This window comes from Molothrus ater, chromosome 23 (assembly GCF_012460135.2).
Source record: "Molothrus ater isolate BHLD 08-10-18 breed brown headed cowbird chromosome 23, BPBGC_Mater_1.1, whole genome shotgun sequence".
Lineage (NCBI taxonomy): Eukaryota > Metazoa > Chordata > Aves > Passeriformes > Icteridae > Molothrus > Molothrus ater.
In genome coordinates, this window is record NC_050500.2 from 1174652 (window position 1) to 1199607 (window position 24956).

Genomic DNA, 24956 nt, shown 5'->3' on the forward strand with positions numbered 1-24956 from the left:
ATGTTTAGCTATCAAGCAAGGTGACATCTTGCCATCAGTCACTTGTATCATCATGAGACATGATGGATGCTCAAGAGGCCTCTCAACTATGCTAGGTCTGCAAGAGATAGAGTAAAATATTGTTCATGTCCCATGGGAATGCACGGAGCCTCCCAAAGCACACAGAATGCAGAACTGCACAGATCAAATCCGTTACCCTCCCAATCATCACGCTGCTTGACCTCACCCTCAGCAAGGGAATGTTAGAAGTTTAATTATCTAAAGGTTAAGTCTAACATTTTTACAAGTATTGGATAAAGACTTGATATTATTTCACCAAAATCTATCAGATTAAATGGATTTTTCTTTTCAATAGCTTCTAATCTCTTGTTTAATGAGGCTGCTGTTTATTCTAGTAAGCCAAAACTTCATGAAACCTTTTCCTCTGAATCCCTGCTTGACTTAGAAAAATTCTCTCAATTCACCCTGTCCTTCCTGATCTCCATTTGTTTCTTAATCAGCTCTGAAATTCATTTAGGATTCCTTCACAGCACAGCTGCTCCCACCCTCCATGTGCCTCTGTACTTGTTGGCATCCCCCTCTCATTAAGGGCTTCCAGCAGCATCTGCACACACAATCCCTGCTTTCATTATCCATGATTCAACCACACACAACAATAGTGAAAACTCTTTCTCTCCAAGATGTGTGTGGGGTACCCAGTGAAGGACTTGTTTTTAGTTTGGAATCTCTTTTGTTAATATTTTATATGTCAGACTTAGTCTGATAATTCAAATCCATCAAAATCATGCATCGATCCCACCTCAGCCACCAGTGATAGAGCCTGAACTGCCTGGCCATAGGGTGTCATTTACACAGAGCTCTCTATCAAAATGAATTTGACTTTTACAGGCAAAGTAGCATGAGAAACTAAGGGATCTCTTAAGAAATCTTGTATTTTTTCTTCAACACAAAGGTAACTTGCTACTTTTCCATTCAAGATCAAAGAAGAGAAATAACACAAGGAGACAAAGATAGAAGAAAGAAAGACAGGATATTTGAAGCTTCAATTTTCTAACACTTTTTCCTTCAGATCAGTACAATCACTGAATTCACTCTATAGAGAAAGAAGATTAAAAAAAGGAGGTTATATATGGCCAAAAAAGGACTCTGGGAACTTTGCTGATGTGTTTAAAGCTACTGTAGTTTACAGTTCTTATTTCAGAAGTAAAATGATAAACAAAAAACAAAGCACTTTTAATCTTCAAAGCAATGTATGATCAATAACAACTTCACAGCACTCAATATTTAAGGATCATAATCTGTATTTTTACTCCAGGAAAGAAAGATGTGTACAGAATGAGTGATCTGCCCAGGTCCAACACGGAACTGGGGATGGAACTCACACATCACAAGCTTGTTTGTTAAACACAAACCCATGCTTTCATTTAGCAGTTGTTCTTTTGTTATCAGCTTTTATTTGAGGAAATCATTATTATAATAAATAGATTACGGACTTTTTTTTACAGCCCCTGCAGGAACATTTGAGATGGTGGTGGAGGTACATCCCAGGATTATTTAGCAAAGCATTTAGCACAACACACCAATTAACTTACTATGCCTTAAATCAATCTAACTATTTCAAGAGGTTACTTAACTCTGTGAGGGTCAACACATGAATAGCTTCACATCAGCAGCAGCTTCCTTGTTAAATCACATTTATGGTCAGGGCATTCTGCAGGACACAGCCAGTCTCAGGGTAGAGCTCTGATTTCTGACCCTTCACAGCTTCTGAGAAGAGAAGTCTGACCCAACACACTGAATCTTGCAATACTGGTACTGATCTCAGTCTCATCTTTGTCCATCTAAACCACCAGAGATCCTTCCAAGAGCAGAAGCAGCAGACGTTGGAAAGATGTTCAGTCAAGGATCAATTTAATTGGAATGTTACAACTGCCCGCAGTACAGGTATTTGCAAAAATCCTGAAATATTTACAAACCAATGTAAAAAAAGTTTCTCCTGGAAACTTACACCTGTCAAACTACAAGGAAAAAGATTTCCATGTCATTGTACTGTAAACTTTTTGTGAGTGCTGAGAGATTTAATTTACATAATAATGCTGCAAGCAGGCTGGGGGTGTATGGGGAGAGAGTTCCTTAGCACCAGTAATGAGCAGAAAGGAAAAGAAGGCAGCTCCAGTCCTCACAGACTGTTTTGCTTCCCATAATTTCAGAGTCTAATAACGCCTTTTAATAAGCTGCTCTCAGCTATGAAGCTGCAATCAGCCTTTGTCAGAGAACACAATGCTGTCCCAGACAGAAAACAGTTCTGCTGCAATGGACAAAAGACCTCTCCTCAATAAAGGCTTTCTAATAACAGGGAGAAAGAAGTTTTATCAGTGAAAAACAAATTATGCTATCTCTATCATGTATCCTTCATTTCTTAAATGCTAGATGTCAACAGTATATCTGTTAAAGCAAAACACAGTCTAGAAACACATTTTCTAGTCTACTCCAGTCCCAGTTTACAATTAGACAAACTTGCTAATTTATAGGGTATTTAGGCCCTGTAAGTGCACTCTAAATGACGACTGACCACATTAATTTTCTGTTTATAGTCAATGCTACCCACTTAGTCTCTGAGCTAAAAATTCAGCTACATGGGATTTCAAATCCTCCTAAGCCAAGTTTATTGAGGATCCAGTGGAGACACAGACCCTCCCCTCTCCATAGCACCACCACTGAGACTGAACAACACTTGCACTGATCGCATAACGGGAGCTGGTTTTGTTTCTACTTGCAAGCTATTTCATGCCCCCTCTGAAATAACAGCAGCGTGCAGTTACACACCAGAGCTGAAGGAAGAGCATCTCATTGCCATGTCCTATCAATTCCTGTCCTTTCAACACACAAGGTTAAATGACTCCAGAAGCCTCCCCACAGGGCTGCCATTGTCCTCAGGCAGGGCTGGGACACAAAGTGCTCATTCATGTGCACGGCAAACAAGCAGCCGAGGGCCAGTGATCAGCATCCAGGCTCATTTTGGGTCTTCTGCAAACAGTTTGTAGAAAGATGGCATTTCAATAAACTGCATCAATTTTCCAAAGCTTCAATGCTTTCTAGCACAAACTACTTAGTGGGGAGTCCAGACAAAAATTAAGACAATGTGAAGAATCACCCAAAAAAACCCATCAGGACCACTTCGTAAAAAGATCTGCTTGCTACAACCACATGCAAAAAGATTAAGTTTTAATAGTTAGAGAAATACACATTCAGAAAAGTTCAAAACAGCTGACTCTTTCAAAAGACAGTCATACCATGCTTTTGTTTTAGAGTTCCACTTAGTGTTCAGCCTCAGAGCTTGTATTACTTAAAGGGTACAGACACCAAGGTCCCAAAGTGCACTTAAGGCTGTTTACTTCATATCTTCTGGTTAAGGACCCAAGAGATTTAGGGCTTGGGTTTTTTGTTTTGCTTTGCTTTTTTTTTCAACATGTAAGAAATAGAAAAACCAAACGCAGAATGACCAAAATCCAATGCTGCTGATAACTGGAGACACAAGCCTCACGAACCTCTTCATTGTTTTGCCTTTTCTACTTCAACACTTGCAAGAGCAAAGACTTTGTCTCCTGATCCTGAGGGGGAAAAAGCATTTTCAGTAAGTATTAGTGGAAATTGTGAATTACCTTATATACAATTTAAATCAAGCAAAACATTTGAGATCCAAAGAAATCAAACCTACATTGTGGAAACTTGAACACTTCAGCTAATTAAAAAAAAAACCCACACAGGTTTGCCAGGTCTAGAGCAGCCATGTCCTCCTGTGCCTGCCAGGGATGGAGCTCCCTTTCCCCAGCTTCTCCTGTAGAGCTGTGCTTTGTGTTTGTGGCTGGAATGGTGCTGGAAACGCCCCCACACACACACAGAGCCCAAGTCCCCTCTGGAAGAGAGGGTTCTCACCTTGCTTACACTTCCAGGGAGGGCACCCAGACAGTCTATTTGTACCTAGTCTGGCACGTTCCTGCCAGTCACAGCTCTTTCATCCCAGTTTTAACTACTACTACAATGAACTGTGTGCTTATTTCATGCCTTTTGTAACTCAACTCTTGATCCTGTCAACACAATCAGAGGTACGACAATCATAGCAGGAAGAGTGCTTTAAAGCTGTATTTTGACAATGTGCAGTAACTGCCAAATTCTCTGCATCAAGCAGAGGCCATAGCTCTCCTGAAGAGAGTCTTTAATGCAAAAAAGATCTGTGTTTAATTCTAAAAGCAGCATCTCTGCCTGAGACAGATTACTCAAGACTTCAGCATGATGGGCACCCTTGGCATTTCATGGATGTTTGACATTGGATTTATTTGTTGTGTTACTTTTTCCTCATAATAGTGTATCAGAATTTCATTGTTAATAAAACATATATTAACATTTAATGGCATGAATCTCTCGTTCATATATTCTCTTTCATAGGGGAACCAGACATGCTTCTATTAATCAGTGTTCAATGAGGCAAAGGAATCAGAAGTTATGAGAATGAAGACTTACCAAGGTCAGTGGAGACTCTCTCAAATTGGCTCAGAGCTGTACCAGCATTTGTTGACAAGAACATCTCATCATCACCAGTGAGCTAAATCAAAAAAAGCCACAACTGTGAAGCTGATACCTTACCTGTGCATGTCCCACCATCTACTTGTGCATCTACATGAGCTAGGACAGGTTACAGCAATTGTCCTTTTGCAGTTTTTGAGTGGCAGTGTTATCTGCCACACTGAAACCTAAAACAAAACCAGAAGCTACTTCCCCTAGCACTGAATCTTCCCTCCCTGGCTCCTGTCAGCCCAGGAAGGACAGCATGTGCAGTGTCAGACATGCCTGCACATGCAAGTTTCAAGTTGATTTGTGGTGATCATTTTTTATTAAAAGGTCACACTGTACCTGTGTACCTGAACTATGCCAAGGTGTCAATAACTTTTTTGTCACAAGGTCAGTATGGTAATGAACTAAGATCTAAGCTTACTTCCTATCATCTACTGAGGAAAGCAAAGAAAACGCAGTCACTGCCAGCTTTGACCATGTTAAGAGCCAATGACCTAGAAATGGTTCTCTTCCTTTAAAGTGACATTTCCCCATGTATATTTTACTTTTATGTACGTGCTCTGATGCCTTGTGACAGATGCCCATAAAATATTTACAATAATGAAGCAGTAACCTACATTTGGAAGGTTCAGATATGCTAAGTTAAAAGTCATTTAATTAGCCTCAGATACACATCTTTATTACAGCAAAGCATGTGTGTCAAACTCTTCACAGTGTTTGTGTCAGTTTATTTATTAGAAATATAAAAATCAGGTACAGATATCCAGGATGATGTTGGAATGAAGGAAAACATATGGAGGAGCCATACCTGCCTTTGTTTGCAAGCATGCAGCTACTTAACACTTTGCAACGTTGTGCAGACAAACATGCAGCATTTGCTGTCATTGCTCACATCCAGAACAGATGTGAGACTGCAGTCCTAGCAAGCCCTCAGTGCAGCAGGCACTGATCATTTCAAAGGATTAAGAGGATAGGTCAGAGTGTGCTGAAGTGCCTTGATGTTGTGGTCCAAGGAACTCATTCCCAGAGGATTAGACAGCTTCCTGCATTCAGTTCACAACCTTAACTAGCTTTTACATATTTGCAAAACTTTTTTTTTTCCTCTGACACTCAAGCAATAAAATATTGGGAAAGCCTTTGCTTTGGAAACTACTTGGATTGCAGCTCCTTTAAGTACTGCACTTGATCTTTTCCATGGCTTCCTTCATTTCCTAAAAAAGCTGAAGTACAGAGATACACAGCAACCCATTTTCTTCATATACCATCCACAAAGAGAAGTAACTTCTCTTCCTCCCTCTGGTGGCAAACCCAGGGCTTTTTCTGTTACTGATGGATCACTGGGGCAACAATGAATTTATCACTCATCTCTCCAATTTCCTTTTCCCATACCCAGGGGGAGGCACAATCAACACTATAACAGTGAAGCTGGATACATGTCAGAGGTCTTGAATAGTTTCTGATGAATTGGTGGTAGATGGCCAGTAAAAGATTTGTTCTGTAGCTTTTATAAATACCATCACCTTGTACCAGCTGGTGTGTGATTCATGCATACAGCCCACCAAAGGAAGTATTTAAAAGTAGAAACAGCCATAGAGAAAGGTACCAAACTATTTCATACATGTTCAGCTTCAGAAAGTTTGGCATTAAAATGGAAGGACATTTATGTAATGTCACAGCAAGTTGCATTTTATCATTTGCTTATAAAATTGTAATTTCTTATTTTAATTATTTCTAATTCCTCCTAAATAGGCAGAAAACTCTACTCACCTGACTATCATACCAACCCCTTACCTTCTCACCAAGCTTTCTGAGGGCAGTCAGGATTTCCAGTTTCTGTTGGGTGTACAGATCTCGTGGCAACTTCCCAACCATTAAGTCTCTGTCCATCTGCATACCAGGGGAGAAAAAGTCAAAATATATAAGCTTCCATTATTATATACCCAACACAACAGCATGTGAAATGCAACAGCCTAAAAATATCATCAGTAGTAATGGACCCACATCATCTGGATCTCCAATTTAGATCTCTGAAACATCGAGTGCACTCTCCAGCCCTCAGTACAATCACAGACTTTCTATTTGCAGCTTCCTCAGTTCACTCTGTTGATCCCATTTTTGCTTTGAAGCAGGAAGATAGAAGGTAACTCAGGAAATACACATGGCTGCCCCCAATACCTCAATAAACATTTAAGACTGAACAAATACTGAAAGAGAACTTCTCCATCTCTTTTGGACTTTATGACCAAGTTTTCCAGCACTCAGTGCTTTCCTTGCAATCCTTGAAGCTTTTGCAGTAAAACTGAAGCCTTCACCTCTGCCAGCCTTGTCCTCAATTGCCTTGGCTGCTTCTTTGCAAACATTCTAATCACTTCTGGAGTTTTAAATGCTTGGCTGATGGCTGCTTGTATTGCCTGCAAGGAGAAGAGCAAGAATGTGATTCCTGTTAGTCCTGGTCAAACTACAGCAGCAGGACAAGATTAATGAGGGCTGGAAAGCATCATTAGTATCCTCTGCATCATATGATATACAGAACTCATCTTTTTTTTCATAACCATGGAAGTGAAATTTAAAAAAAAATTACCTTTATGGAGGGCTTAAAGAATCCTCTAATTAATGTAACTAGACTGAGAAAGAGCTGTGAAACTTTTCATTACTGTCCAGGTCTTAATCTCCTACAATGTTAAGGTTGTAATTCATCAATGGGTTTTTTCCCTTTTTCAAATTAAGACACCTATCCAAGTTTTTTACATATACAAGTGTATTAAATTAGGAAATACATTAGTTACATAGATCTATATTTCACATAAAAATTCTAGTGAATCACTTGTATCTATTTGCTATTTCATCAACTCCAAGCAGAACATGAAGTTTTTTAGCAACACATCATCCTTACCAGTTGCATGCCACTGAGCTCATCCACCAAAGTCATATCTCCAGACATAATCTTCTTCAGGGAGTCATTGAACTCACTCAGCTGCTCAAGAGTTTCTTTTTTGGTCTCTTCGTACTCATCTGCATCCAGCTCCTCTCTAGGGAGGACCCAAGAAGGCACAGTGAATCACAGGATGCAGCCTGAGACACCCATGGGGCACAGGGCACCGGGCCATGGCACAGAGCTCGGTTCCCCAGGCTGCACGGAGGGGTTCCCATCCCTGCAGCCTGCTCTGCTCTGCTCCCATCCCTGCAGCCTGCTCTGCTCTGCTCTGTTCCCATCCCTGCAGCCTGATCTGCTCTGCTCCCATCCCTGCAGCATGAACTGCTCTGCTCTGCTCCCATCCCTGCAGCATGAACTGCTCTGCTCCCATCCCTGCAGCCTGCTCTGCTCTGCTCTGTTCCCATCCTTGCAGCCTGCTCTGCTCTGCTCTGCTCCCATCCCTGCAGCCTGATCTGCTCTGCTCCCATCCCTGCAGCCTGATCTGCTCTGCTCTGCTCCCATCCCTGCAGCCTGATCTGCTCTGCTCCCATCCCTGCAGCATGAACTGCTCTGCTCTGCTCCCATCCCTGCAGCCTGATCTGCTCTGCTCTCATCCCTGCAGCATGAACTGCTCTGCTCTGCTCCCATCCCTGCAGCCTGATCTGCTCCCATCCCTGCAGCCTGCTCTGCTCTGTTCCCATCCCTGCACCCTGCTCTGCTCTGTTCTGTTCCCATCCTTGCAGCCTGCTCTGCTCTGCTCTGTTCCCATCCTTGCAGCCTGAACTGCTCCCATCCCTGCACCCTGATCTGCTCTGCTCTGTTCCCATCCCTGCACCCTGATCTGCTCTGCTCTGTTCCCATCCCTGCAGCCTGCTCTGCTCTGTTCCCATCCCTGCAGCATGAACTGCTCTGCTCTGTTCCCATCCCTGCAGCCTGCTCTGCTCCGCTCTGTTCCCATCCCTGCAGCCTGCATCTGCTCTGCTCCCATCCCTGCAGCCTGCTCTGCTCTGCTCTGTTCCCATCCTTGCAGCCTGCTCTGCTCTGGCCCTCTCAGCTCCCATCCAGCTCGTGCCCTGCTTGGGTTTGCACCCCTCCCAGCCACCTGCATGGTTCTACCCTCACTGATGTTTAAAAAATCCTAGTAATAAACAAGATACCCCACACCTGGAGCAGTATTTAGAAGTATTTTTGGATCTCAACAAAATTTTGTGGTGAGATTGTCTTGCCCAAAGCTGCAGTGAATGGGATTATCTGAGAAGCCAATCTCCTCACCCAAAGCCATCCACTTAGGAATAACTGATCCTGCTGTCTAAACCTTGCCCAGTTCCCAGAACAGCACCACCACCCCTCGGCAGTTCTAATTGCTTTTGGAAAAGATACGTACTGCTAGGACAAGTTAGAACTAGAGTCAGAAACCATCTCAACACAGGGGGCTTAAATGCAACTACTAAACAGATAAAAGCCCAACCTTCTTGATAATTCACTGTCTCAAATTGTATCAACACACAGAAGACTATTACAAAATCACATGAAGAGTTAGACAAACAAAAAAGTAAACAATGCAACCTCCCCAGGGATCTATAATTATAAGAAAAACCAAAAGAGCCCCAAAAGCTATTTGTTCACTCCTATTAAAAATCCCATAGAAAAATTGTGATTTTTGTGAACAGCTGTTTAAAGTTTATAAGTCACACTGAAATATAACATTTCAAAGAAAATACAGAGTATTTCTGCTAGCATTTTTCCTAGATATATACAACAATCTTAATAAAGGTTTTTAAAAAGACAACAATATCACTTTTTACTGTAAAAAGTGACCAATGTCACTTTTTACTGACACCAATATCCTACCTAATTTAAAAACAGAAAGCCACAGCAAAACACAAAAATAAATAAGCCCCCTCCTAAGATTTTTGAAAGGTACCACTTTCTTCTGCCAGCTACTTTAGAAAAATACTACCATATAAGAGGAAAGCAACTATTTATATTACCTGCACTCTTCCAGATCTTGAAGTTGTTGCATTAATCTGTCCAGCTGCTCCTCCAAGTTTTGTTTTAGTTTACTGGTCTCTGTTGTTCCTCTTGAAGCCATTTTCTGTTTTCACATGAAAATGTTTTTACATGACACTCCTAAGAGAAAGTATATTTTATTGTTTGTATCAACAACTTAAAACGTATTTAAAACACTCCAAATATTAAAATTATGCAGTATCTCTCTGAGGGAATGTTTAAGCACAACACCCGGAGATCCTTGCAGTGGAAATACAGAAATGCCAGGCTGCGTGCACAGAATTATCTTCAGAGCAAGAGGCGGTTCAGCAGGGCACTCCAACAGCCGCAGCACATACAATCAAGCAGCAATTACTGAAATACAGAGGCCTCGCTATCTGACTCAGTAGGTTCGACTCTTCAGCGGCCCCTTGGACCGCTGTTCAGGAGACGGCCCGGGTGCAGGTGTGCGAGGCAGCCGGAGAACCGGCGCTCCCCGGGGATGGTGCCAGCGGCCATCCCGGCCCCACAGCCGCCCTGAGGGAGCGCGGCCCTCGCTCCGGGCCGAGCGCGGCCTGCGGGAGGAGCGGGCGGAACCCAGGGCGCTGCCCGGGCCCGCTGCCCGTTCCCCGGCCAGGCTCCGGCCCCGCTCTTTCCCCCTCCGCCCGCCTGGCCCCGGGCCCCCTCACCCCTCAGCCGGGCAGGCCGCGTCAGGGCGGGCTCATCCCGCTCCTGCGGCGCCGCTTCCGCCGCGCCCGGGCCAATGAGCGCGAGCGGCCCCGCGGGCCCGGCCGAGGGCGCAGCGCGGGGTGAGCGGCGGGAACGGGGACAGCGGGGACAGCGCGGGGCGAGCGGGGACGGGCAGCGGGGACAGGGAGCGGGGATAGCGGGTACAGGGAACGGGGACTGCGGGACAGCGGGGACGGGCAGAGGGGGCGAGCGGGCACAGCGCGGGGCTGAGCGGGGCTCACCGGGGATGGGCAGCGGCGGCGGGGGTTGCTCGCTGGGCGAGGACCGGACCCCCGTGCAGGCCCGCGGGGGCGGAGAGCTGCGGAGGGCGTTCGTGAAGCGCCCAGCGACGCCCACATCACGCTTATATTCTATGTATATACCCATATATAAACATATCTGCCTCCGGAACATAAATGAGATTGAGCAAAGCATCCTTGCCTGCTTATCCCCTGAAGGTGACTGGCAGGGTGGGCTCCAGAGCCATCCCAAGACCTGCTGTAGGCATATTTTGGTGTCTGTTAGTGCAAGGTGAGTTTATGAGGCAATGATTGCTTGTTTCTGTAAACTGTAAAATTAGGAGCATGAAAAGGGACATTTGACTAACTCCCGAAAAAGGCACTCTATATTTCCATCTTAAAATTTTCTACTTTTTTCGCACTTTTTTTTTTAAGGAAAAAATCAATCTTTTCCAGTTTTGCAGCAGGTGTCACTCTCTTGAAAGTAGGATTTGTGCATTACAAAGGCAGTCTAATTCCTCTCCTCCCTGTTCCCATAGTAACTCTCCTAGACGTGCCCCTGTGAAGGCTGCATTTCAAGTACCACCAGCCGTTTCACTGCTGAGCTACTCTGCAGTAATGAAGAATATTTTAAAAGTTTGTGAAACTATTGAAAGCACAGAAAAGTACTAGCACTTACAAAATATGCAGCCTTGCAAGCGTTCCTTTCATCCACGGGCTGTTTGATGTTGGGACACAGTCGCTGTTACAAGGTCTGGCTGTGATGGTGTCTCGGCGCTGTGGCTGCTGTGAACATCACTCAGCCTCTCTGTCAGGGAGACACAATGTGGGGATGACCTCGTGGGATTTTTCCCGGTGGTGATGTTGCTGTAGAAACAATGGCAGACAGTTCTGTGCTCCTCAGGATGTCTCAGACATCTCGCAAACAGCAACAGCCCATTGCAGTTCTCCTTTGTTAGGCCAGATGTGGGAAAACATCTTGGCAGAATATTCTCAGGAAAGAATACAGAAGCAAAAATGTGTGTGAGGTGTGAGGAGAAATTGAATGATAAATAGTGAAATTTCCTTATTTTCAGCAATTCTTAAGCAGCTTTCTGAAACTGAAGCTCAGAAGTGGAACAGAACTGTGGTGTTTTAGAAAAGTGGAAAACCCCCAGTATTTGATTGCAGCTTTTACTAAACTTCTGTAATTTACTATTCTTCTCTCACCTTTTCCATTGGTACACCTAACACTTGCTGCAACACAAAGCAGACTGACTTTTCTCATGTTTAGTCCATAGCATTCTCTTTCCACATATCACAGTGAATTATATAAATTACCTCCTTTACATTTTATATTTCAGAAAATGTAAGTAAATCCCAAACAAAGAAATGTTGATGCTGTTCTCCTCTAGAATTTAATACAATATAATATGTGACACAGTCTTGGTTTTATAGATCTTGCTGGAAAGGGTCACTGCAGTTGAGTAGCAAGACTAGGAATGGTCACAGGATGTTCTATTTCTCCCTGTAAGCACTAGAAGGAAGTTACTTAACAAGGAAGTTCCCTGCCCACACGTCCCTTGGCAGTTGATTGGCACTGGCATCTTAAAATGGTGCAAAGTTCTAATAAAGTTTGTCCTGCAGTCAGGACAGAAAATCTCTCCGCATGAAGTTTAAAGCATGAGCTGCTTTTCCTCAGAGTGGGCAGTACACCATCCTCTCTGGGCAGGCAGCCTCTTTGCAGTGATTTCATATTTTAATCACTTAGAAATTGGACAAAGAAGTGTCACATGAACAGTCACAGGCCAGCATGATGGAAGAAAAATACAATTTGATCTTAAAATTTTATCTTCTGCTTATTGGCAGCACAATTAAGTAACAATAACTCTTTCTTATCCCATTTCTTGTAGTGGCTGGCACCAACATTGTCCACTTGGCTCCGTGGCTGTGAGCAAAGGCCATGGAAGATCCTGACACGAAGACTGAAGTGGTGCTGCTGGCCTGTGGGTCCTTCAATCCCATCACCAACATGCACCTGAGGCTGTTTGAGCTGGCTAAAGACTACTTCCATGAAACAGGTAGGATGGTTATTTATATCATTCAGAATAGCTTTGATAACCAGACACTTCAATGTTAAGGTGAATATTTTGTGTCTATGAATGCTTGACAGTGATGGATATTTAACAAATGCTATTAGATATTGAGGCTGATTTGTGTTTATGTCTTATACAAAACCACGTAGGCCATTATGAGAGAACTCATATATGTGTTGCTTGTTAGTGATTTCAATGAGCTAAAGCACAGGGTTTATAGTTTATAGAAATATATATCTTTCTAATACATCTTACTGACTCCTTCATTCATAACTCCTGACTGTGCAGGATATCCTGTATTTTTCCACAGGGCTGGCTGTCAGCTGCCATTGCACTGCATAATGGTTATGTCACAGGTTAAATACAATGCAGGGGAAGTAACATCTGCTCAACCACTTCTCATGTTCTTGTGTTATGTGTTTTTTTTCCCACAGGAAAATACAAAGTAATCAAAGGCATCATTTCACCAGTGGGTGATGCATATAAGAAGAAAGGTCTGATCAGTGCGAATCACCGAGTGACTATGGCAAAACTGGCTACAAAAAACTCAGATTGGGTGGAAGTTGATGATTGGGAAAGCTGCCAGAGCGAGTGGTTGGAAACACTCAAGGTTTTAAGGTATTCTTCAGCCAGCCTCTAAAAAGTCTCACGAACCTATAGAAGGATTAAGAATGGTGTTGACTCTAACAAAAGTTGGTAGGCCATACTATCCCAATTTTTTCCTACATCTTTAAAATACCTAAAATCCATCTGTTTTGCAGGTATCATCATCAAAAGCTTCTATCTGCTGATGTCACTAATAGTCTGCAGGATGCTGTACCCATAACAAAGCTGGGACGGAAGAGAAAACAGGAGCCAAACAGGCATGAGCCCATTAAAAAGAAAAATCAGAGTCCAGTTGTAAAAAGTTAAGTCTGTTTGCAAATTAGATGGTTAATGATCCTTGTTATTTCAGGAGAATTGCACCAATGAGTAACTTTTATGGTGGCTCCTGGTTCTGATGTCACTCAGTAACTTTATTCCCTTAGATTCCACAGCATAAGGCATTAGATCCCTTTAATGAAGGGACTCCCATAATCTTTATTCAGAAAAATTCTGTGTTATGGCTACTAATTATAAATTATATGCTCTGAATCTTTTTTTTAATTTCATTCCATTGTCTCATCTTAACCAAAGATACAGAGAGAGAGGGAGCTGAGAAATTAAATGTCCCTGTCAAATTTGCTAAAATCTGCCAAGCCCCAAACCAAGCCCTATTTCTCATTGAATTTTCTCTTTAAGGTGTCCCACAGGTTAAACTGCTTTGTGGAAGTGACATGCTGGAATCTTTTGGAGTCCCCAATCTGTGGAAGTTGGAGGACATCACTGAAATTGTGGAAAAACACGGCCTTGTGTGTATCAGTAGGGCCGGAAACAATGTTCAGAAATTCATCTACGAGTCGGATATTTTGTGGAGACATAAGAATAACATTCACCTTGTGGAAGAATGGATCCCAAATGATATTTCCTCCACCAAGATCCGCAGAGCCCTGCGGAGGGGGCAGAGCATCCGTTACCTGGTGCCCGAGGTGGTGCGGGCGTACATCGAGAAGAACGGGCTGTACAGCGCCGAGAGCGAGGCCAGCAACGCGGGGCTGCTCCTGGCTCCCTTGCAGAAACACGCCCGCGACCCCAGGAGCTCACAGCACTGAGCAGCTGCCCCACGGGCTGCTCTGGAAGAACTACATTGCATACAGGAAAGTGTGGCTTCTAGGGCCTGGCTGGGGCTTTTCCTTAGGTAAAGAGTGGGCTAATTCCGTACATCTGTAGTTAGCAGTGGGGCTTGGTGCACTCAGTGATTGGACGTACACAACTTCTTTCAAGTCCAGTAATAAGATTTTCACATTTTAATGTTTTGTCCCAGTGCACTGAAGGGAGTATAAGAATTCACATCGGTACATGAAAATTGCAAATGCATAACAAATGAAAATGTTCTGATTGGTTTTAACTCAAACTGCTCTGCTGTTTATAAAATGATAACACAAATATTTTTAATAACTTACAGTGTCTTAACTAAGTTATCTGGTTTCAAGATGTACCATTTACTTACAGTAAATCTATGTCATTTTTTTTTAATTGTCAACATGTGTCACCTCAAAAAAATTATTTGGCTCTGTCCTGGAAGGGGAGAATTTCCTCCTGGCTGAAGTGGTGCTAGGTATAGCATGCTTTGAGCTGCTCGCCTTTGAGATATGCAGCTGCTTGTTTGTTGTCATGCAATTTGCTTCCAGAAATGTCTTGTACTTTACTTTTCTATTCATGTTTCCAGGGCTGTATTGTTAAGCTCAGAATCGTTTCTGATGGAAGGACAAACCTACCTCAGGAACTGGTTTAAAGCCATTGATTTAATAGATAGAAATGAATAATAGTGTCACTGCACAGATTCTGAGACACTTGTCCCTTTATTACAAATAATACATTGACTTCAAATAATAAAGTTTCTTTTACTTTTGAGCCATAAGTAGAATATAATTATATTTAGCCAGAATTGTTTTCTGTTAGTAGAGAGAAAATGGTAGTATATCAATACTGCTCCTAAGTGAAATACTTTTCTTTTCTAGAAATCTGGTTTTGAATCTAACAGTGTATTGTCTATATTATGTGAACATAAGCTAGAGAGGCACTGTGACTGTTGTGGTGATAGAATTCTAACTCCTTTTATTTGCTGCTATCTCATTTTTGTTTGTATTATGTGCCTTATTAAGAATGCCAAGGTTTGCAAGCCACTTCTCATGAATCAACGACTCTCTAGAGGTCTTTGTGTGAGGTTTAAGTACTGATTTACAGAAAGAAGGACCACACCCCAGCCTATCTGCATAATTTAAATTCAAATGTTATATCTGGACTTTGGCACAGGATTTACCAAGTACTGACTTCTCTTTGCTTGCAAGAGTCAACAGTATTGCAACAGTGCTTTACTACCATAACCTCAGAACACCAAATTGTGGGTGAAATGTTACTATTTGAGTCAAGAGGAAACAGTAATTTTCATTTCTCAGTGCCATTCCTGTTTTAGTGTAGGTTAGAGAACAATATCCAGCTGCAAACAGGAAAGAAGCTTTGACGTCCTGAGTTCCTACTCGCATGATTCTGTGAGTCATAGCAATCAAACTGCCAGCTCCAAAAATGGAGCTAAACTTTGGGGAAACTTCTCTGCAAAATATTGTCCTTCTTATTCAGCCTAACACAAGTCAGTAAATAAATAAATGTAGTAGGTATAGGTGTGTTTCCTCACCTCGAAATCCCTTATTTCCTCACTTCAAATTCTCTAAGTCCTTTCTCTTCAAAGTCAAGCATTTTTTATTCGCTTTTCAAAACACATTGCTGGGTCATCAGGGATTTCTGTCACTTCTTTGCTGAAGGTGAAGTCCAACACTGAAGCTTATCTGCTGCATCATGCACTGTGCTGCCTGTGTTCTGCCACAACATGTAGCATCTAATAAAGCATCAGTGGGAACAGCTCCTGTATCAGCTCTCCTTTATGTGTCAAGAACGGAAAGCAAAAGCAGGAGCTACATTTCCTATATACACACAAGATTACTTTTTGAATTCTGTTTACTACTCACTCCAGACATAAACCAACATGATGTAGTTCTTATCTCTGTGCCATAGGTATCACTTTAAAATTTGTTGATATAATACAATCCACAGTTTACCAGTCAGTCCGTGTCTGTTAAGTACAGCCTGTCTTTACAGGGGTACATCACCTTTTCAACAGATATCTGGGTTTCAGATCATAAAGCCCAGATTTAATAAACTTACAGGAAAACTTAGTAATGACAAAATCAGTCCCTTTAAAGTATACAAGATGGACAAAATGGTTTAAACCAGTTTTTGGCTTGCATTGTGGCTCTTGGGCTATTAACATTTGCTAACACAAAGATTTCAGACACGGTGAACTTTTCCCTCCAGCACAGCTGAAGCCATTCTACAAATACCCTCTCACCCACTGGCTCAGCACCCTTCCCCTCCAGCAGAAAGGTCCTGGGATGTAATCCCACCCACAGGCTGCCCTATAAAAGGCCTAGCTAGAAAACGACATTTGCATTTTTGACTGGATCTTCCTCCTTCTGTGAGGCAATGCCTGTGGATTTCAGCGGAACCTGGAACCTTGTCAGCAATGACAACTTTGAAGGTTACATGGTGGCCTTAGGTAGGTGAAAATACCTGCTTCTGTCCTTTCTCCCTTCTCCTCTAAGGGTATTCTTGAATTTTAAGGACTGCCCTTTATTTCACCCTGTTTAAGGTATATAATGCCTTAAAGAGAGTCTTGTTAATTCTTTCATTGCCTTTCCTCCGACAAAGGATGAGAATAGGCATTCACCTCTTATGGGTAAGGGGGAGTAAAGTCTGAAACCAACTTTGGGTGTCTCTGTGGGGGAAGCCAACTGTCTCCAGGAGTCTTCTGCCTGAAAGTCCTGGAAATGCAGCTGCATAGGAATTGTACAACATCTGAATAAACTGGTTTTCAAAGAGTAAAAAGTACAAGAGGACGACTTACTTTGTGTAACATGCAGCTTTAAACAAAACAAAATGTTCAAATAAAACAACAAATTGCTGCATAGCAGTGAGGTCAAACTACTGTAAGAAATGCTTCTGGTAGTAATAAAGGTTAATTCCTGGCTGCCAGAATGGCTGGTGATAAATACAACTCTGATGTTCTTGCCTTCTGTCCAAGGTATTGACTTTGCAACACGCAAAATAGCAAAAATGCTGAAGCCTCAGAAAGTGATCAAACAGGACGGCGATTCATTCTATATCCATACCACGAGCTCGTTCAGAGATTATTTGCTTGAATTCAAAGTTGGAGAAGAGTTTGAAGAAGATAATAAAGGCTTGGATAACAGAAAATGCAAGGTAAGAGGGAATATATGAGGCTGTGGCAAAATTAAGATGCAGCGATCGGTCCAGATATTTGAGCTGAAATTGTTTCAAGAATAATATTTGTAGTGCAAGACAGCAGCAGGAGCCTGAGTTACAGACAAGGAGTCTGTAACTCCTTGTTACAGACAAGGGGTGATATCTAGGTCCTCTTTTATCCAGGAAAATTTTCTGCAAGTATCTTGCAGAACTGAGACAGACATGCAGAAACAACAGAAACACCTTTTTGTTCCCTGTTCTATAGAGCCTCGTTACCTGGGAAAATGACAAACTCGTCTGTGTCCAGACCGGTGAGAAGAAGAACAGGGGCTGGACTCACTGGCTCGAAGGGGATGACCTCCACCTGGTATTGACTTCAGATTTCTACTAATTGTATCTCTGTAGGGCGAAAATTAGATTTATAATGTGTTCATGGTGTGCATATGTCTTCTAGCTCTGTAGGCTGTGTAATGGATGGTAGATTGTGAGCACATTCTGCTTTGAAACAGCTTCATTGTTTCACTGTCACGTGTAGTTAAATTCGAATGTGAAGTGTAAGCTGTTAGCATGGCCAGGGTGGTGGTAAAGGATCTATGTTCAATTTTGGAAGCAGTTCCTTTGATTACTGTAGATATCTAAACTCTTGGGTTTTCTGTTTGTTTGTTTTTGGTTTTTTTGGTAGGAGCTTCGTTGTGAGAATCAGGTCTGCAGACAGGTCTTCAAGAGAGCCTGAGTCTGTGTGGTGTGCTGGGTCCTGCCTGCAGGGACAGCTCTGCTCAGGAGCCGTGTCCAGGGAGGGCTCTACCCACAAGAACTGGCTCCTGTACCTATTAACCTGAATGGTCTGAAGTTTCTGGCTCAGGAAATAAGTCTGCTGTTGCCAGTGTTAAAGGTCTGATTTTTGCTAATAAATGCCTCAAATGAACCTTAAGTATCTTGTTTTTGAATATGTTTTTGGAGGAAAAAACAAAACCAACCCAAAACATAAGTGATGAGGCCTGGGTCTCTGGGTTATCAAAAGTCAATTAAAAGGAGAAAACCTGCCAATTCTAAGAGGAATTCAAAGAGGCAAATAAAATGGGGGTAATGGGATGCTGATAGAGAAGGGAAGATAACAAATGATGAAGCCAACAAGAAAAGGTATGGATTTATTTTTCAAAATGCTTCTCTTTAAGGTGTAGACTACTGCTTTACCTGCTTGTGTCTTTCATGCTGTAGTGTGAGGCACCATATTGTGCCAGAGCTGCTTTGTTCTCAAAAATAATTAAGTTGAGCTTACCAGAAGAAACAAGGTTGTGGTCAAATCCCAGAACCATGAAGATGGGTCTGAGTGATCCATGAAGATTTCAGTCTGCAAAATAATTGAACTCTGTAAGCACACATACAGAGGGAAAACAATGCTGCTTTAGTTCAGCTTTGTTTGCATACAACTGTTAATTAGAATAAATATTTTTCTTTATCACCGTGTGCAGTATTGCTTAGAAAAGTTTTTCTTGCGTGAACATGTAAGTTGTCAGATAAACTAGGTAGTTACAAATTAAATTTGTTGCTGCATATTCTTCACTGCATATTCTTGAAGAACTGTATCTTAAGCTTAGTAACTTAATTACTTTATATCAAATAAATAGTCCCTGACATTCTGAAACAAGTAGCACCACCTTTCTGATACTTCTTATCCATTCAAAACGCTTACAGACCCCATCAGAGTCAGACAAAAATCTGTTGAAGCATGGAGGGCTTTTGGTTAGATTGACGCTCTCCCCTAATTACCAGACTTATATAAATTTAAGCTGGTTTCCAAAACAAAAAGAAAAGGACAAATAGCCTTTATACAGTTCGGGAAATGTGGGGCCCAGCAGTAAAATGCCTGGCGTTTAAGCTGTGGATTCTGACAGCGTCTTCCTTCTGGGACTGAGTGGTTTCATTTGCTTGAAAACAGAACTGCTGTTAGAGCGTTCTGTGAGTAGGAATCCCAGTCCGGGGCAGCAGCCCCGCTCACAGCCCTTAACAAACAGCAGCAGCAGCAGCAGCAGCAGCAGGCAGAGCTTTCTGCGCCAGCGGATGGCGCCTCTGCAGCGCGGCTCCTCCACGGAACGGGCCGGTGCTCAGTGCCGAGGGTGCAGGGGTTAAACACGCAGAAATTCCGCAGAAATTCTCCAACTGCTTCCAAGCTGCGCTCTCCAGCAAAACCGCTGTGAGACGCAATACAGAAAGGCAATAATGACCTTGAAGGACGAGAACAGAACTCCCCAGAGAAGCACTTGAAGGGTTTTACTCAAAGGTGTTTCAGACCACTTCAATTATCTTAAAAAAAAAATCCCAAGGAGACAAACACAAAATGAAGTGCAATGTAAAAATCAAAGGTAACAATGTACGTCTATTCTATAAAAAGGCTGGCAGTATATATTATGATCCAAGTATTGGTTTCCTTTCCGAGCACCCTGGTTAAGTCATCAAAATATTTTGTTCAAAATAATTTAGATCAATAAAGTACAATAAAGATGTGTATGAAAACATAAGGCCAGATAGCCTACCTGCCTCATCTCTGCATTTAAAAAATGGATCAATTCTACTGCTATATAATTATTTGCAGCGTGTATGAAAATATGTCCTAATAGTTCATATGGATCAGTTTAGTTCCATCTTAAGAACATCCAGCTTTTATGGGATTCTTTCCCTTGCTGACTCAAACCACACTGCCCCGTGCACGGCTCACTGTTCAGGTCACATTATTAGTGACTGTTCATCCTGGGCTAAAAACTTGCAGATGCAACCCTCAATTCGTTTATCCTTTGCCAGAAGAGCAACTTATAAATATCCTTTTCTCTTTCATCTTTGTGTATTATAACTCAAAACAAGATGAGCTAGGGATGAACCTCCTATATACTTACATGCAACCTGGCTGTTTTTTTCTGTGGCTGAGTTACATTTCGAGTGTGAGGGAAAAGACTAATATCTTCCAGAAATATAGTATTTTGTGGTATAATGAGGGAATTACGTGCAGAAAAGTTTGTAATAAGGAAAAAAAAAAGACTTCATGTTCAAACTACACTTATAAAAGTCCGAGACCAAGTACCCAACGGGGTCTTGGCATCTTGTTTTTTCCTTGCTGTGTTACTCAGCTCGCAATAATTAGATTTACATCCCGTGAATTCTCAATCACCCCTCACTGACAAGGGGTTAATATTTACGAGCCCATTGGAGAGGGAAGGCTTCGGCAGCTTGACCCTCCCCGGGGTCGCGGCGTCGCTGAGGGGCAGCTGCCCCGTTCCGGGCCTCGTTCCGGGCCGTGTTCCCGTTCCCGCCTCCCCGGGCCCCTCACGAACCGCGGCCCCTCACGAGCCCCGGGCCCGCCTTTCCCGGGCCCCGCCCAGGCCCCGCCCCTCCCTCCCCTCGGGCCGCTGCCATTGGCCGGCGCGGCGCGCGCGCGGCCTCGGCGTGCTCCGCCCTCCGCGGGGTCACGTGATCCCCAAGATGGCCGCCGCCGCCCTGTTGTTTTGATGAATAATCTCTGCGCGGGGCAGCGGCCGCGGGCGGGCGGGGGCCGGGGCCGGGAGCTCTGAGGGTCGCGGGGGCACCGGGAGGGCAGCTTCCCCTCGGCCGCGGCGGCAGCTGAGGCGCGGGTGGGCGGCGGGGAGCGGGCCGGGGGCGGCGGTGCTGCCGGCGGGCGAGGCGCGGCGCGGTCGCCCCGGAGATGCCCTTGTGAGGCGGCCCGGGGGGCAGCGGCGGCAGGAGAGCGCTGCCTCGGAGCGGCCCCGCGGCGGGGCGGAGGAACGCGCCCCTCCTCCGGGCACCATTAAGAGGAAGGCGATGGAGGAGCTGAGCGCGGACGAGGTGAGTGCGCGGGGCCGGGGCCTGAGGGGCGGGTGGGCCCGCGGGGAGGGGGCGCCGGGCTGTGCTGGGCCCGGCTCGGGCCCGAGGGTGGGCACGGAACCATCCTGAAGAGCTCTGCCTTCGCCCCCTCTCTGTGCTCGGTGGGTTTTTCTCCCCTCCTGTCCCCGGGCTGGCCCTGACCCGCGACCCTCCGGCTCGGCCACGGGGTTGGGTTGCCGCTCTCCTGGTTAATTGTTTATTCTCTGCTTCCATCTGCTAGGTAGCCTTTGTCTGCAGCGTGTTCCCTCTCTGTGTCAATACTAGGCGTTTATGTGTTCTTTGTGTGTGATTCGAAACACCCAACCTTTTACCATAGTAAAACACTTGAAATTTTGCTTCCTTAGACTCTTTGCTGAGAAGCAAGATGGGTGTGTTCGTGGTCTTATATTTAGTATCATTTCTTCTTGAAGCAGCTTGAATCAGGCTTGTCAGTTTTCCCCTGTTTCCTTTGATTTTCTTTATTTATTCAAGCTCTTCATCTTTCACTGAAGAATTCTAGTGTTATGCTGTAGTTGGCAAACATCTATAATGTATATATTCTATTCACATAGAATAAGGTGAACTATTCCTTGTTTCTTTCTTTTAAAGGATGCTGCTTCCCCTGGTTTTTAATATATAATTAAGGTCTTAAGGTTTGCCTATATATTAGAGGGTTTTCAAATTAATTATTTGGGTTATTGTAGCAGGATCCAGGGAGTTTCCCAGTGATCCTGTGTAATCCTGAAATCAAAATGTGTTGTACTGGACCTGCTGCAATACAGGCTCAGTGCTGTGCTTATAATCCAGGGAGGATCAAAAGAAGTTATTTTTATTCTGTCCATATCTTATAGTGGGATTGTAGGGCAGGGTGGCTGCTGTTGCCACTCAGATTTGTATTCCAAAAAGTTGGGATGTTTTTGATGATGTTGTCTGTCACAATTTAGTAATCCTCCTGTGTTGCATCATGATCTAGGAGAAAACACTTTTTGCTGTTTACTTGGTGGAGGTCCTCATGCTCTGTGCAAGCACTGAGAAAAGGAGAGCAGTTCCCATGTTGGGAGGAGTGGGATGGGACACTGGTGGTGTAAGTCTGCTGGGAAAAAGGATCTCCAGTTTTACAGGTGTATTTCATGAGTGCTTTGTTTACCTGCAGCTCTTCTCGTTGTTAAACTGCCCTGATCCTGAGGTGTTTTATGATTAATTTCAGAATTATTTAACCTATGTAGGCTTATTTGTGTCACTGCCTCAGCACATTACTGACATCATCAAAACCACTGCATCATGGATCTGAGGCTGCAGGAAAGGAGTTCTCCAGTGAGGACTCATCCACCTTTTTTGGCCAAATGTTTGTCTCGAGTGACTTTCCATGTCCTTCTTGTCCAGTTCAGCAAGGGCCAAACCAAATGGTCTTTTAGGTGATTGCTTGTGACAGTCTTGTATCATTTTAACAGAGTCACAGTGTCACTTCTTGTTATTAATGGATTGCTCACTGAAAAGTCAGAGCCAAGTTGATTTTAATTTTCCTCCACATCTCCACTTTGCTGTTACTTGGCACAGTGGGCCTGGATGAGATTATATTGAAAAATAACCTTCTGAAATATACTTCATGTTACTTCTTCAGATTCAGACTTTTTTTCAGGCAACGACTGAAGTGAAAAAATGCTTAACAGAAGTTTAATTGCAAGGCTCTTACAGATAAGGTTATCTTCTGTTATCAAACCATAATTAAATATAACACTAACGGGTTGCAGCTTAAGAAGAGGAGATACACAGTTGATCACACTTATATTTTAGTTTCAAGAAGATATTTTCCCCTCCTATTAACAGTGTCTCTCACTGACATTTTCTTACTGTTCTCTTTGTTAATGCACTAAAAGTTGTAATTCATTACAGACCATAGTAACTTTTTTAGGAGAGAGGAGAAAGAAATTTCCTTCTTAGTATGTGAGTTTTAGCACAGTAGATAGAGCAAGATGAGAACAGGGCCTTCACAGAATTGAATAGGAGATTTATTTACAGTCTCACTAAGCAGTTGCCACTCTAGCAGATACAGATACATAATGTTTTTAAACTGAGAATGTGTGAGCCTGAGGGACTAGTCTTCCTGGGTGTATCTTTATTACCTGGTGCCAAATTAATTTATCAGTTAACCATCTTTAGCAGGGTGCTCTTTTTATATTTTTCCTTGTGGTGCATGCAGCTAACAGCTTTTAAGAAGTCCATTTAGATCAAAAATGTATTTCTGAAAACTGCTATTTATAGATCTAGTCCAGATGTGTCCAGCAAAAGCTGTACTATACTGTACCAGTTAAAAAGCAATGTGCTTGTCCCATTCAGCCAATTAGGTGGTTTTTTTTTTTTAATTAGGCTTTTAAACTGTGTGTTCTGGAGCTGTGCTCTGCAGGGAAGATGGGCTGTGGAGCAAGCAATGCCCATGTAATAGGACTGAAAACCTTGTCACTGTTAGGTAACATAATGACACATAACAGCTTTGTCATATGTCACTGGCTCAGATCTGCACTCAAGGGTTGGGGATCATTCAAATGCCCTAAACTTCCCTAAAATATTATTTGAGACCCCAGCTTTGTGCTGCTGGGTGGTAATTTGGAGGCTCATTCAGTCTGAAATGGGAACAGGTTATTGGAGGGAACTCCCATACTTCTGAGGAGGGATTTGTGTGCAGGTGGAGTCTGGATTGTCTCTTGTGTTGTGCAAACAAGCTGTGTCTCCTGAGCCCCATCTTCCCTTCTCTCCCTTCTGTTCAGCCTGAAGATACAGGGAATTCACTGGATAGAATGTGTCCACCAATTTTATGCCATCTTTTCAAACTTGGCCTGTACTTGGCCTTTTTAGCATAGTATTGCTCTTCTTTTATCTCTTACTTAAAACTTTCTAGTCTTCACATCAAACTTCGGATTCCTGAAATAATTTTATATAAACCTGGAGGAATATGACAGCTTGAGGTATCCAAGAACCAGATCTGGTCCTTCAACATGTGCTCCATGCACCCTCACTTGTGAAAGCTGTGGCTGTCAGTGGTAAAAATATTCACAGTTTGTTTATATTTTAGCATTACTTTGTTCAGCAGTAAGGAAGGTGATTGTAAACTGCCCATCATCCTTAAAGGGGCAGGGGAACATATTGTATTAGTTTTTATTGCAATCTCTTGACTCAAAGCAGCAGATGTTTGTTCCAGGCCCTGCTCAGACTGTTCTGCAGGGTGGTTACAGGCTGGGGACCTGCTCCCTGAGAAAGGCGGGTGCTTGATGGGCTAAGGGTGGTGAATACCAGGCAGGAGATGGGTCTGGGTGTCCTCCTGTGGCAGCAGTGCTGACTGCAGGGGGATTTGCTGTGACACGGGCATGGATCTTGCCTAGGGAGGGCAGGGAAGGAACGCCAAGTGCCACTAGTGTCCTCAGTTATCTGCCTGCCACTGGGAGAGGATGAAGAGGGGACCTTGTTTGAGTAATCAACTGGACTGTACTTGTGAATTAATTAATAAATGTGTTGGGTAGCATCTCTGCCCTCTTCTCCTCACATATCTCCTTCCTTGCTCTGATTTGGAACTCGCTAGCAAGCATTAATGGAACAGTTGTGGAAGAGCTCCATATCACATTAATTATATAAAAAGCAAGAAAAAGAAATCATCTTTCTCCTTCAGACACTGGTGCATATATGGAGTGCCTG

At 43.3% G+C, this 24956-nt stretch overlaps 5 protein-coding genes across 10 annotated transcripts in view; 3 read left to right on the forward strand and 2 right to left on the reverse strand.

The window, feature by feature from the left end:
* Window positions 1-1283: 1283 nt before the first annotated feature.
* LZIC (leucine zipper and CTNNBIP1 domain containing) lies at window positions 1284-10507 on the reverse strand. Of its 2 annotated transcripts, none has more exons than XM_036396121.2 (7): window positions 10447-10507; window positions 9478-9616; window positions 7466-7601; window positions 6885-6983; window positions 6364-6459; window positions 4522-4603; window positions 1284-3611 (listed from the first exon to the last, which is right to left on the reverse strand). In XM_036396121.2, exons 2-7 carry the CDS (start codon window positions 9576-9578, stop codon window positions 3553-3555), a joined length of 573 nt encoding a protein of 190 aa, XP_036252014.1. In that variant the 5' UTR covers window positions 9579-9616; window positions 10447-10507; the 3' UTR covers window positions 1284-3552. The 2 variants fall into 2 exon arrangements, with proteins under 2 accessions (XP_036252014.1, XP_036252013.1); XM_036396120.2 differs by lacking the exon at window positions 10447-10507 and adding an exon at window positions 10165-10226.
* Window positions 9810-15011, forward strand: NMNAT1 (nicotinamide nucleotide adenylyltransferase 1). 4 transcript variants are annotated; one of them, XM_036396117.2, is made up of 5 exons: window positions 9810-9881; window positions 12336-12503; window positions 12953-13136; window positions 13280-13425; window positions 13800-15011. In XM_036396117.2, exons 2-5 carry the CDS (start codon window positions 12386-12388, stop codon window positions 14207-14209), a joined length of 858 nt encoding a protein of 285 aa, XP_036252010.1. In that variant the 5' UTR covers window positions 9810-9881; window positions 12336-12385; the 3' UTR covers window positions 14210-15011. The 4 variants fall into 4 exon arrangements, with proteins under 4 accessions (XP_036252010.1, XP_036252011.1, XP_036252007.1 ...); XM_036396118.2 differs by having other exon boundaries at window positions 9834-9940; XM_036396114.2 differs by lacking the exon at window positions 9810-9881 and adding an exon at window positions 10126-10284.
* Window positions 9896-10591, reverse strand: LOC118695080 (basic proline-rich protein-like). Its single transcript, XM_036396473.1, has one exon. The coding sequence runs from the start codon at window positions 10589-10591 to the stop codon at window positions 9896-9898; it is 696 nt and encodes a 231-aa protein (XP_036252366.1).
* A 1112-nt stretch (window positions 15012-16123) lies between the features above and the next one.
* Window positions 16124-18348, forward strand: RBP7 (retinol binding protein 7). The gene is made up of 4 exons (XM_036396122.1): window positions 16124-16710; window positions 17236-17414; window positions 17683-17784; window positions 18100-18348. The coding sequence occupies exons 1-4, from the start codon at window positions 16638-16640 to the stop codon at window positions 18148-18150; spliced, it is 405 nt and encodes a 134-aa protein (XP_036252015.1). The 5' UTR covers window positions 16124-16637; the 3' UTR covers window positions 18151-18348.
* A 2696-nt stretch (window positions 18349-21044) lies between these two features.
* UBE4B (ubiquitination factor E4B) overlaps window positions 21045-24956 on the forward strand; it is a 32936-nt gene continuing 29024 nt past the window's right edge. Inside the window, exon 1 of one of the 2 annotated variants that reach the window (XM_036396157.1) lies at window positions 21045-21251. In XM_036396157.1, coding sequence (XP_036252050.1) covers window positions 21228-21251 — 24 coding nt within the window. In that variant the 5' untranslated portion in view covers window positions 21045-21227. The remainder of the gene's footprint in view (window positions 21252-24956) is intronic. The other variant, XM_036396156.2, reaches the window with a different exon arrangement.

What these genes read in the sequence shown, in the direction of transcription:
- LZIC (XM_036396121.2), bottom strand. Translation starts at nt 9,578, where the DNA reads ATGGCTTCAAGAGGAACAACAGAGACCAGTAAACTAAAACAAAACTTG. An exon ending in TGAGGACAAGGCTGGCAGAG is followed by an intron (nt 6,460 to 6,884) that starts GTGAAGGCTTCA and finishes CCTGGTATGCAG; the next exon opens with ATGGACAGAGACTTAATGGT. An exon ending in GAGAGTCTCCACTGACCTTG is followed by an intron (nt 3,612 to 4,521) that starts GTAAGTCTTCAT and finishes TTTCCCCCTCAG; the next exon opens with GATCAGGAGACAAAGTCTTT.
- LOC118695080 (XM_036396473.1), bottom strand. Translation starts at nt 10,591, where the DNA reads ATGGGTATATACATAGAATATAAGCGTGATGTGGGCGTCGCTGGGCGC.
- NMNAT1 (XM_036396117.2), top strand. Translation starts at nt 12,386, where the DNA reads ATGGAAGATCCTGACACGAAGACTGAAGTGGTGCTGCTGGCCTGTGGG. An exon ending in AGACTACTTCCATGAAACAG is followed by an intron (nt 12,504 to 12,952) that starts GTAGGATGGTTA and finishes TTTTTCCCACAG; the next exon opens with GAAAATACAAAGTAATCAAA. An exon ending in GAAACACTCAAGGTTTTAAG is followed by an intron (nt 13,137 to 13,279) that starts GTATTCTTCAGC and finishes TCTGTTTTGCAG; the next exon opens with GTATCATCATCAAAAGCTTC.
- RBP7 (XM_036396122.1), top strand. Translation starts at nt 16,638, where the DNA reads ATGCCTGTGGATTTCAGCGGAACCTGGAACCTTGTCAGCAATGACAAC. An exon ending in AGGTTACATGGTGGCCTTAG is followed by an intron (nt 16,711 to 17,235) that starts GTAGGTGAAAAT and finishes CTTCTGTCCAAG; the next exon opens with GTATTGACTTTGCAACACGC. An exon ending in AAGGGGATGACCTCCACCTG is followed by an intron (nt 17,785 to 18,099) that starts GTATTGACTTCA and finishes TTTTTTTGGTAG; the next exon opens with GAGCTTCGTTGTGAGAATCA.